Source organism: Danio aesculapii, chromosome 1 (assembly GCF_903798145.1).
Source record: "Danio aesculapii chromosome 1, fDanAes4.1, whole genome shotgun sequence".
Classification (NCBI taxonomy): Eukaryota; Metazoa; Chordata; class Actinopteri; order Cypriniformes; family Danionidae; genus Danio; species Danio aesculapii.
Window position 1 is genome coordinate 38,302,789 of NC_079435.1, and position 12,695 is coordinate 38,315,483.

At 29.9% G+C, this 12,695-nt stretch overlaps 1 protein-coding gene across 1 annotated transcript in view; it reads left to right on the forward strand.

Moving 5' to 3' along the window:
- prom1b (prominin 1 b) overlaps window positions 1–12,695 on the forward strand; it is a 43,237-nt gene that overhangs the window by 25,049 nt on the left and 5,493 nt on the right. Inside the window, exons 11-23 of the mRNA XM_056480681.1 lie at window positions 627–786; window positions 1,827–1,979; window positions 2,066–2,189; window positions 4,132–4,235; window positions 4,485–4,569; window positions 4,656–4,802; window positions 4,887–4,958; window positions 7,452–7,544; window positions 8,135–8,188; window positions 8,304–8,384; window positions 9,422–9,490; window positions 9,600–9,689; window positions 11,536–11,651. Coding sequence (XP_056336656.1) covers window positions 627–786; window positions 1,827–1,979; window positions 2,066–2,189; window positions 4,132–4,235; window positions 4,485–4,569; window positions 4,656–4,802; window positions 4,887–4,958; window positions 7,452–7,544; window positions 8,135–8,188; window positions 8,304–8,384; window positions 9,422–9,490; window positions 9,600–9,689; window positions 11,536–11,651 — 1,348 coding nt within the window. The remainder of the gene's footprint in view (window positions 1–626; window positions 787–1,826; window positions 1,980–2,065; window positions 2,190–4,131; window positions 4,236–4,484; window positions 4,570–4,655; window positions 4,803–4,886; window positions 4,959–7,451; window positions 7,545–8,134; window positions 8,189–8,303; window positions 8,385–9,421; window positions 9,491–9,599; window positions 9,690–11,535; window positions 11,652–12,695) is intronic.

Below are 12,695 nucleotides of genomic sequence, written 5' to 3' on the forward strand. Positions count from 1 at the left end.
AATGGGGACTGAGGTGATAATTTAGTAACAATTTAGTATTTAGTTCATGAGTTAACCGTAAAAGTTTTAGGAGGGCTGAATAGAAATATAGGCTAAACCCCCCCCCCTAAAAGTGGCCTAGCGACACCCATGTTGATCATTATCAAAACTCTATTTTGAATTTATTGAGTGACGTGCTTATGGTCTAATCCTATTTAATGATTTATGCTAAGCTAAGCTAAAAGTTGGTAATGGCTAAAAAACTGATGAAACTCAACTGTTTAACTTTAGAAGAGTTGTAGAATTGGCTAATTTAAAAAAAAAAAGCGGTAGTGTTCCTATAATCTCCATATTCACAAACGCTTCACATTTCGTCACCTTGGAATTATAAGGTTCTATCTGCATTCTGAATGATTTTGAGATACTGCGCTTCAAAGTTTTTGCATTCCATATAGCAAACAGTATGTATGTAACATTTCTTTTTTATATAAAAAGTCTTAAAATGTAAACAACTTATAAAAAAACATCCCACAATGTAAATAAGTTGTCATTTAATAAGAAAATGTCAATAACTCAATTTTGACAAAAATGTCAGATAGAACCTTCTAATTCTAAGGTGACGATTGCTCTATATCTGTCTCCTAAAGAAGTGAAAGGGCTGCTGGATAAATCAGGTGCAGAGATTATTGGTTTCACAAAGATGTTCCCGGTTGAGCCAGCACTTCAAAACTTCTCAAAGTTCCTGACAGAAAGCCAGAAGAATATTGAAGCATACTATCCACAGATCGACCAGCTGGACTTCTACAGGTACTTCTGGAAAGTTCACCAATATGAAACTAACACCAGCTACACACTACAGATAAATTCAGCTCTCACCATGTTTTTGTGAAAATAAAAATGGAAAAAAATAAGGGGGATGATGTAATAAATAATAACTTTGATGGGGCAGGGGGATTATACTACTTGCTTCATATCGAGATGTTGTGATAAATACAACAATATATATTGGTGAAGGATTTACTTAATCATTCATTCAAATGATTCATTATAAACCACAGATTTATTTACAATAGAAGTAAATATCTTAATGAGTGGATCAATTTATCTGATTCATTCTGTAACAAAACAGTGACTTTTGTGGAAAACCTGTTGTCTTAAACCACTCAATGTTTTACACATGGTGAAACTAAATAGTCCTTGTTGAATTAACAAATAACTACACAGAAGCTTAAGCTATATGCTAATTCAACTAGAGCTGTTTAGTTTCACCGCATGTAAAAACTTTAGTGGTTTTAGAGTTTCTGCACACTTTTCTGGTAGAGTCAACTATTTGGGTTAATACTCAGCATTAACCCTTCCCCCCATGTTTATTTTAAGTTGCTAGTCATCACAAGAATTTTTTTTTATTTTTTAACCTACATCTGGCCACCCTACAGTGCTCAGCATACTTGAGAACACCCCATTTTGAAAATTAATATTTTTATCCATTTCTGAAGGGATTGTATTTTGGTGCATTTGAACAAAACTGAATTATTAACGGATATATTTATTAAAATAATATTTTAGTCACAGAACATCGTAATAAATACAAAGATAATAGATTTCATGTGAAATATTGGAAAAATGCAGCCATTTTTTGTTTCTCTTGAATTTTGCTCTTTTAATTTTTTATCTGATATTTTATAAATTTGAATGTACTAATTTTGGACCGTTATGATAAGTTATTTTGTTAAACTAGCTCCAGATTTGGCTTTAGTACTGACTAATCTAATGTACAGTTTAAATTATTTGAAATTATTAAATTATTTAAACAATTTGACTCTTTATCTCTGTCTTTGTGCCTGCAGATGGATTGGGTGTGTGTTGATCTGCTGTTTGGTTGTGCTGGTTCTGGCTTTTAATTTTTTGGGTCTGCTGTGTGGATCATGTGGCTATGATAAAAACTCCACACCAACCACACGAGGCTGTTTGTCCAACACCGGAGGAAACCTACTGATGGCGTGAGTCACCAAAACTACATGTACCATTACATTCAAAAGTTTAGGTTTAAGTTTTTTATAACATTTTTTGTTCTTGTGGTGCTCAGGTCTGTTGGCTTCAGCTTCATCTTCTCCTGGGTGCTCATGGGAATTGTGGTCACAACATTTATTGTTGGTGGAAACATAGAGAAGCTTGTGTGTGAACCACTGGCTAACAGACAGATTTTTAAGGTACTGCCATACTACTCTACACCAAAAAATAACAACATTTAAAAAGTTTGACAGTTTGATTTTCCGTTTATTAACAAATACTAACTTATCAGTAAAAAAAGGATGACACGGGAGTTAAATTGAATATTAATAAATACAGTTGAAGTCAGAATTATTAGCCCCCCTGAATTATTAGCTCCCCTGTTTATTTTTTTCACCAATTTCTGTTTAATGGAGAGAAGATTTTTTTCAACACATTTCTAAACATAATAGTTTTAATAACTCATCTTTAATAACTGATTTATTTGATCTTTTCCTATGATGACAATAAATAATATTTTACTAAATATTTTTTAAAGACACTTCTATACAGCTTATCCAAAGGCTTAACTAGGCAGGTTAATTAGGTTAACTAGACAGGTTAGGGTAATTAGGCAAGTTATTGTATAATGATGGTTTGTTCTGTAGACTATCAAAAAAAATATATAGCTTAAAGGGGTTAATAATTTTGACCTTAAAATGTTTAAATTTTGTAAAATGTTTAAAAAAGAAAAGAAAAATTAATGGGGGGCTAATAATTCTGACTTCAACTGTATATATATATATATATATATATATATATATATATATATATATATATATATATATATATATATATATATATATATATATATATATATATATATATATATATATATATATATAAATATACACACAGTTGTGTAGTTTTTGGAAGGAGAAGAGAAACAGACCTGTATAATCTTACATAACACACATAACACTGGAGCTCCTGTATTTATGTTGTTAAACTGTGGTTTAACAAGGAGGGTAAGTGTGTGTGTCTGTGAGGGTTGAAGTGTTCCCTACAATGTAGAGACAAAATGTCCCCTAGAAGGATAGTACTATCTAAACAAATTGATCTCGTGGAGACACATTGGGGAATTTTAGTCCTATATAGATAACAAATGAACTAGAATGAAAAGATATACACAACCGGTCAAAAGTTTGGGGTGAGTTTTTTTCATTATTAAATGTATTTAATAATTTAAACAAAGTTATTCTGTTCATCAAGGCGGCATTTATTTAATGTAAAAAAAAAGTTAAATTGTTAAATATTTATTTATTTCTTATTGTATGTAGTTTTAAATGAAATTATTACTCCAGTCATTATTGCTTTTATTACTATTACCATTAATAATAATAATAATAATAATAATAATAATAACAATAACAACAACAATAATAATAATAATTATTATTATTATTATTATTATTATTTTATTATTATTATTATCATTATTATTATTATTATTATTATTATTATTATTATTATTATTATTATTATTATTATTTTATTATTATTATCATTATTATTATTATTATTATTATTATTATTATTATTATCATCATCATTATTATTATTATTATTATTATTATTATTATTATTATTATTATCATCATTATCCTTATCATTATTATTGTTATTATTATTAATATTAGAGTGATTTCTGAAGGATCACGTGACTAAAGACTAGAGTAATGAAGCTGAAAATTCATCATTAAAATTACAGAAATAAACTATTAAATTAAATGATAAGCTACTTTTGAACAGTTATTTTATAGTGCAATAATATTTCACAATTTTACAATTTTTACTGTATTTTTGATTAAATAAATGCAGCCTTGGTGAGCAGGAGAAGCTTATTTTAAAACATTTACACATTTCTGCTGACCCCAAACTTTTGACAAGAAGTGTACATAAATATGTACATAATTAAAAAGTGTCCTATCCATTATTCTCTATATCTAACAATGCCAAAAATCCACCCAGATCACATTTTAAAGTGTTCTTACAGTATTTAATTAATATTAAAGTTCATAGTTGTTCTTTGCTGGACCCCAAATACAGAAAACTAATCTGAAATACACTGAAACACTGTTTAAAAATGTTTATGCTCTGCAGATTATTGATACACCATACATGGTCCATCCGGCAAAAAAAAACTTCCTTCCTGGCATGCTGTTTCAAGATCCCAACATCGATCTGACTGTTGGCAGTATGTACAGGTAAGTGTGTGTACAAGTTTTTATATCTTGTTGGGGACTTGGGAACCTAAATGCACTCCGACCCATGAGGATTTTTGTCAATATGGGGACCTTAATTGAGTCCCCACTGGTAATAATTCATTCAGAATAAATCATTTTGATATTATTGTAATAAAGTATATATTTTTACACAAGTTTTTTTCTTTTGTGATTTCCTCTGTTGATTTTCGTACTTTTTTATTTAAATTTTCCGCTCTCTTGTGTTCATAGAGATTGTTACGAGAATAATGGTTTATATTCAGCTCTACAACTGGAGACCAAATTCAACTTCAACAAGTTCCTCAATGCCACAGTGGTGCGTAAACAACTATATTTTTGTGTATATCCACAAAGTGATCATGACGTCAGTACTTTAACCTGGTGTTTGTGATTTTTCACCAGTTCAACCCTGAAATTGGCAATATATTTAATAATGTGAATGTGGATCTGCAAGGAATGCTTCTTCTGGAACAGGAGGGTAAAGACAACCTCATCGACTTTGCCAACACAGGCATTGGAGACATTGACTACCAGGCTTATTTAACAGAGGTAAACCACAAGCTCTCACAGACACTTACAGCTGGTACAACAACACATGACACTTAATTACAAAAATAATTGTTTGATTGACAGGTGAATAAGGGAGTGACAGTTGTGGATCTTTTGTCCTACGCAAACGAACTTGACGCTCAAGCAGATAACCTGGTGAGTCAAATACTTTCAATTGGTAAAAATTCCAGTGTTATTTTATAAAACATGCAAATATTAGCAGTTCAGTAGGTTAGATATCATTTACTGGATGTATCATAGTGAGTCACGTCAGCAAACACCAAGAGGTCAGTCTATGGAACATTTAGAAATGTTTTTTTGGAGATCTGGCCTCCAGTGTAGAGGAACACAAGCACTCATTCATGAGGGAAAACACACTGCAGTGTGTGCATGTGCTTATGGGAATTTGACTGTGGACCTTTTACAGCACTTGGGCAGAAAACGTCAACTGAGATGTGAGCCTGTTTGTTAATAGCTAATATTGTTTGTAGGTAATAAACGAGTAGAACTCTAACTGGATTATTGCAAGACATAGCTTTTATAGTGGTAGGTTGTTTTATATTTGACCCAGACCTAGCTGTTCAGTTTTAAAATAGAGAAATATCCAATGTTCATCCCAAAATAAAGACCAGAAATAATCTCTGTATTTTTAAATGACATTTTGGTAACATTTATAATAACTACACACTATGAAACATTTATTAGGCATTAGCAAATAGTTAATTCATTATATGTTAAGCATTAACTCTACATTAATAAACCTTAGTAAGAAGTTTATAGCTCTAGATGCATAATTCTTGACTTGTAAGCACATATTTAATGTGCTTAATGATTGTATTCTCATACTTTGTTACTGATTAATTTTTCATGACTAAATTAAGGATTGCATTTTTTACAAATCATTTGTATTTAGGAATAGTTAGGGATTTCAAAATCATTTAGAATGAGTCAGTAAATGTTTATTAAATTACTCAACATTATCAACATTTATATCTTATTATTCAGGCATATACTAACAGTTAATTTGTATGTTAATAAATACTTTATTAACTCAACTTTATCCAGTTTAGTGACCAAAAGTGAGAACTATTTATGCTTTATAAATCCCTAATAAATTACAATTAAAGGCTCAATATCAAATGAACAATACATCTTTGCAATCTTATCTAAAAAGTAAAATTACTGTAAAGTTTAAGCATTGTTGAATAACAGGAGTGTCAAAAAACAACATACAATTGAATAAAACATCAACAATATAATAATTTCACAATATATTATGATACAACATTTCAATGTTATTTAGCGATGCTTAAATTGCACCATAATTTTATTTTAGTTAAGACTGCAAAGAATAATATTTCATTTGATACAGTTTCATTTGTGTATCTTCAAATGAATAGAAATGAATAAAGTCCTTTATGTTCTTATTTCCTGTTTAGAATTTAACTGAGCCTTTAATTGTTATTTATAAGGGATTTAAAAAGCACAAACAGTCAATAATAAAGCATTTGTTAACATACAAATTAACTATTAATATATGCCTGAATAATAAGATAAACAGGTTATTTTGAATATTCTATTAATCATTTATTTGCGCATTATAAATGATCTTTCAAAACCAGCAACTTCTCTCCAATAACTGGTTTGTAAATGATGCACGATTGAATTTAGTAATGAAAAAATAATCATTAACAAAGTATGATGGAAAAATCATTAAGCACATTATATTTGTGCTTAGAAGTCAAGAATTGAGCATTTGTATCTGCAGTTCTAAACTGCTTACTAACATGTTAATGTAGTTAATGCTTAACAGATAAAAATTAACTATTTGCTAATGCTTATTAAATGATTCATAGCGTGTCGTTATTATACTGTTTTACCAACATGTTTTATTAATTATGTTTTATGTTTTATTATTACAATTTTTTATTATGATCAACAAAATAGCAATAATTAACTCTTATTTTTGACTCAGGAATGGAGAACATTTGAAGAGTGGAAAAAGTTAAAAGAAAATCGGCACACTGCCACTTTAGCTTTCAAAAGTTTTTATTGAAACAACGTTTCGACCTACATGGTCTTCATCAGGTTAAACAAGAAAACAAAACACCTCAAGAAATAGTCAAGCTCTATGCATCACATCTGCAAAAAATCAACCAACAAGTCAGTAAATAAGGGGAAAACCCCCCACAGCAGAAAACACATGACAAAATGAGATACATACATACAATTACAAACAAGATTTCAAATCAAAATCTAAATTTAAACCTCTTTAAAGTGGCAGTGTGACGATTTTCTTTTTACTTTTTCCACTGTGTTTGTTTTGATTGAGCACCTGCCTTTAAGAATCTCAGATGTGCGCACATTGCTGTTTATTGGTTGCTTAAGAACATTTGAAGAGTTCTATCTAAAATGTTCTGTCATTTTTCTCAGCCTCCTATATATTTTTTATTATTTTCACTTTTAAAGGAAATGAAAATAATGTATTCTTTACCATAAAATTGAAATTGCTGAACCTACAGATTTTTAGAAGCATATTTCAGAAGGCACTTTGAGGGTTTGCATCTGAACTTTTCATTTAATCTTTAAACATTTAAACTAAAAGTTAAATCAGTGTCAAAAAGCTGCTTTTCTCACTGTCTTTTTTAGCCACGTGGGGCTCTTGAGAATGCACTGAAAGGTCATGCCAGCAGTATCAGACAAATCCACAAAGATCAAGTGGTGCCAATGGAACAGGCTATGGTAAAATGCACACAAACTCATACTCAATTGCACATAATGTACAAACTGTATTTTCTGTCACCCTACCCAAACCCTCACAGGAAAATGTGTGCAATTTTAGTTTCTGAAAAAAATTCCATCATGTAGTGAAACAAGCTCATCTCTGTCTTTACCAATGCCCAAATTTATACACAACCTATTAATTCACAAGCAGATATCTTTTTATTTAAACAGGAATTTGTATTCTAAGTTTCATTCTTTATAATTTGTTTTTCAAATGGAACCAGAAATTTGTGAAAGCTAGGGTAAGCCAACAGTTGGTATTATGTGATGTGTCTAACTGAATATGAATGTAGTTCTGAAGCATGTGTTTGAGTAAATGTGTGTTAAAAAATGTCCTTTAAATGTGTTTGCGTGTTTAAGTGTCCACATTTTGGCTCATTGTGTGTGTCCTGTGATTTGGCATCGGTGTTTGTTTATTACCAAAATCAGCTGGTTCAGTAGAGTAAAATCTTTTTAATAATTCAGACATTAGAGCTGTCGAACAGATTGAAAGAGGTTTATGTGGTATACATTTTTTTAAAAACAGAATGTATGTATTGTTCTTTCAGAGCAATTTAAATCAAAGCATCAGGCAACTGGAGAAAACATCCAGAGAGCTGCCTGTAAGTCCAGTAAATACTTCATGCAATTTATTCAGTTGAATGTAATAAATGCCACAACAGTTCTGTGTCTAATATATTTGGGTGACTTTGTATTATAATTATGTTCTACCTTTAGGTTAAAGTGACAAATGTATTGAATGCCATCGAGGCAGCAGAATATCTCATCTCCAACAATGCCTCACATGTGGTCAAACAGGTATGTTGGCTCATTATTTATTTAAGTAGTTATTACTTAGTTATTACTAATCTTTATCCACAGGAATAAAGACAAAAATCTATTTATGAAAAATTTATTATTTGATTTTTTTCAAGAAAAAAAGAATATCTGCAGTAAATGTCATTAAAGCTAAATTAATGAAGATTGATTTTTTATTTGTCTCATTTAACGAAAAAAAATTGGTTTAAGCTTAATGTACACACAGTTTTTAAAAAGGATAATAAGCTACAGCTTATTTTCTTAAAACAAATCTTATTGTTTCTTAAGTTAGTTGATTTATTTTTAAACACTCACATTTTTAATTGGGCAAAAACACTGATGAATTCGAAAAAAATAGTAGCTCAATTTTAAATGGTCTGTTTATGGATAAATATATTTAATATGGATAAATATATAATATATAGGTCTTAAATCATTTAAAACAGTCTTAATTTTCCTCCAACTAAAGCCCCAATCGGGCCAACATCCATCAACAATGCCAATCTCAATAAAATTTTCTTTTTATATATTTCATTTTTTTTTTCTGCAAAGAGATTCAATTTACAATAGCTGTTTGACTTTTTACAGCAAATTCTCTTAAATAAATTGCCTAACCAGGGAAAGAAAACTAAAAATAATTACACTGTTCCTCATGATAATAACAGAGCAACATATCACTTTACATCATACATTATTTCAAAATTTCTTCTGTAATAAATATACTTGTAACAATGTTAAACTTGTTATTAAAAACAGAAAGAAATATTATGTTGAAAAAACTGTATACAACTAGAGTTTTCTTGTTTTGACACTTTAAAATAAGTCGCTAAGAAATAATTATTTTAATTTTTTTTTTTTTTTGTGGCAACCAATCGGGCCTTTAGAAATAATCATTAGTGTTTAGCACTGTATAAGTATAAAATTTCATTTATAATTGTCTTAAAAGGGTGTTAAAAAGTCTTAAATTTGACTTGATTAAACCTGCAGAAACCCTGTATTATATATAATTATTTCGTATTTTTGTTTTAAAATCACAGGAGTCGGATAAATTCATTAAGAAAATTACTGGATACTTTTCCCAATATACGGAATGGGTCAAACACTCAGTAAGTATGCCATGGCAGGATAAGATAAAGTTCAGCTTCATTCTTCTAAAGAGCACAGTTTTTTTTATGTAAGTGTATACTAAATAGATTTATGCTTCTGTATTTGCAGCTGGCAATGGAGGTCGCCCAGTGCAAACCTATCAGCAACATTGTGGACTCAGTAGAGATTGTAGCCTGCAGCTTCATTGTTGATTCAGTGGTAAGATAAAGAAATAAAATATATAAGATGTATATGTTATGTGATATATCTTATATGATCTTATATGAAATAAGATCAAATAAGAGATATACAAATGATATATATCATAAGTTTTAATAAAATGGAAATTCTGATTTATACATGACTTGAAAAATGTATAAGTTAATAAATAAATATTTATATATGACAATTGAATTTTGATATTTTACAGTAGGAAATGTATAAAATGTCTATATGGAATGTGATTTTGTGGTTTAGAATCACATATAGCAAATATGACATATAACATGTGTAAGAACCATGAGCTTGTAGATGTATACAATTTAAAGGCAAACACACAATATTTCCCAAATGAGGTTTAATGGAGCAAGGACATTTTCACAGTATGTCTGATAATATTTTTTCTTCCTATTTGTTTTATTTTGGTTAGAATAAAAGCAGTATTTAATTTTTTAAAAACAATTTTAAGGTCAAAATTATTGGCCCCTTTAAGCTATATTTTCTGATAGTCTACAGAACAAACCATCATTATATAGTATCACCCTAACCTGCCTAGTTAACCCAATTAGCCTAGTTAAGTCTTTAAATGTCACATAAGCTGTATAGAAGTGTCTTGAAATATATCTAGTAAAATATTATTTACTGTCATCATGGCAAACATAAAATAAATCCATTATTAGAAATGAGTTATTAAAACTATTATGTTTAGAAATGTGTTGAAAACGTCTTCTCTCCGTAAAACAGAAATTGGGGAAACAAATATATGGGGGGATGCAATTTTAAGTTGTTTTATTTTTTACATTGATATGTAAATATGCTGCTTCTTTCTCTCAATATCAAAATAAACACAAAAAACAGAGTGGTAGAAAATAACAGTTAAGAAATTAATGACAATTTGATTACAAATGGTATTTGAGACTATAAATTACATAAATCTGGCTAGTAAAACTTGATTTATTGATGATACAGTATAGAATAGCTCTCTCTACATTATCCTGAACATTGAAATCATTTGACAATGTGCCATTGAGTATGTGAGATTTATCATATCGAGACAACAAAATAAATGTTAGATTATCATTTATTATTAAACATTGATTTTCAAACAATGCCATATAAAGTATAAATACTACAGAAGCCTTGTTGTCTTACCAAGACTGCATTTAAAGGGATAGTAAAAAATTCTTTTCGCCATCCTTTATTTACTCTTCATGTGTTCAAAACATATTTTAGTTTCTTTCTTCTGTTGAACACAAAAGAAGATATTTTGAAAAAATGTTGCAATTTCCTCATAAAAGTTTTAAAATCACATAATAAATGATCAAGTTATTTTCATTTTTAGGTGAACTATCTCTTTAAAATAAAAATCACTAATACAGTCAAATCTGTGATGTTCTGAAATATACTTTTTCGATTAATACTGTGGTTAAGATGATTTGGACAAAACTCAGCAAAAATGTACTTATTGTCAGTGATGAAAAAATGTGCTGCTGTTTTTGTGGAAAATATAATATAATTATTCATCACTATTGAATAAATTAAAAGTTCAAATCAACAGCATTGGCTTAAAGTAAAAATCTATTAAAATATTTTTAGAATTACCATCATTTTAATTAGTATATACTTGATGAAAAAAAGTTTTAATTCTTTTAAAACAATTTAGCTGACAACAACCAAATAGTAAAATGTTATGGTCAGGTATATTGTTCATGTCTTAATTGAAATCATTGTAAAAACGGTGTAAATCTGCAAATGGGCGTTTAAAAACCTATTTAGATGCATTGTTTATGGGTTTATGTATGCTTTTGTGTTCTTAAGTTCATATGTGTGTGCTTGTGTGTTTCAGAACACATTCTGGTTTGGGCTGGGAGGATGTTGTGTGCTCCTCATTCCTAGCATCATCATGTCAATAAAACTCGCCAAATTCTACCGCAGGATGGACACTGAGGACGTCTTTGATGAGTGAGTGAACACAGACACACACAGGCCTGCTCAGTTTGTGTCCTTCTGTCAGATGTTACTCAATAACTTTCATGATGACTATGTAATGGATGGCTCCTAGAATGTAGGCTGCAACTGAATGGAAAATCTTTTACCAGCATTCAAAAAAGTTTTTTGAAACAGGCTTGTTTTCTTCTTTTAAGAGACATCTAATGTTTCTTATATCTTCGAATTCCATTCTTGCTTTCCACAATCTTCATCTCTTCATGTTCATCAACCACTTCTCTGTTTTTCTCATTGTTTGATCTTCATCTTTTCAGTTGTGGTTTACTTGCCATCTTTTCCATGCGACTTTGAATTCTTTGCATATTTATTGAAACCATATTGATCTTTGAACTGCTCCTTTTGTTCATACATCTCATGCTCATTTCACGTGTTTGTTCATTGTTTTATTCACAGTAGTATGGATGTTGTTGTCAGTGGTTGTCATAATGAGCCTTTATATGGCATAAACAACCCCATGATGAGCAGGTAGAGTTCATTCTGCCATTTCATCTCTGCATGCTGAAATCACTGTTTTAGCTCAATGTGTATAGAAGACAATTATGTGCATTGTTGTATTTATATGTACAGTATGCATGGACCCTGACTGTGGGTATTACAGTCAAGCTCAAAATGATTCATATCCCAGATGAATCATGTCGGGCTAGACTGTATAAATAACATATAGCAATTGATTATATACTTGCAATGAATAAATGATATTTATAGTATATATTTACTGATTTTCTGTTATTTTTATATATATATTTTATAGCATCAAAATCCATTCTACACTTACCGGCCACTTTATTAGGTACACCTCACTAGTACTGGGTTGGACCCACTTCAGAACTGCCTTAATCCTTCATGACATAGATTCATCAAGATACTGTAAATATTCCTCAGAGATTTTGGTCCATATTGAGATGATAGCATCACGCAGTTGCTGCAGATTTGTCAGCTGCACATCCATGATGCGAATCTCCTGTTTCACCACATCCCATAGGTGTGGTGACTGTGAAG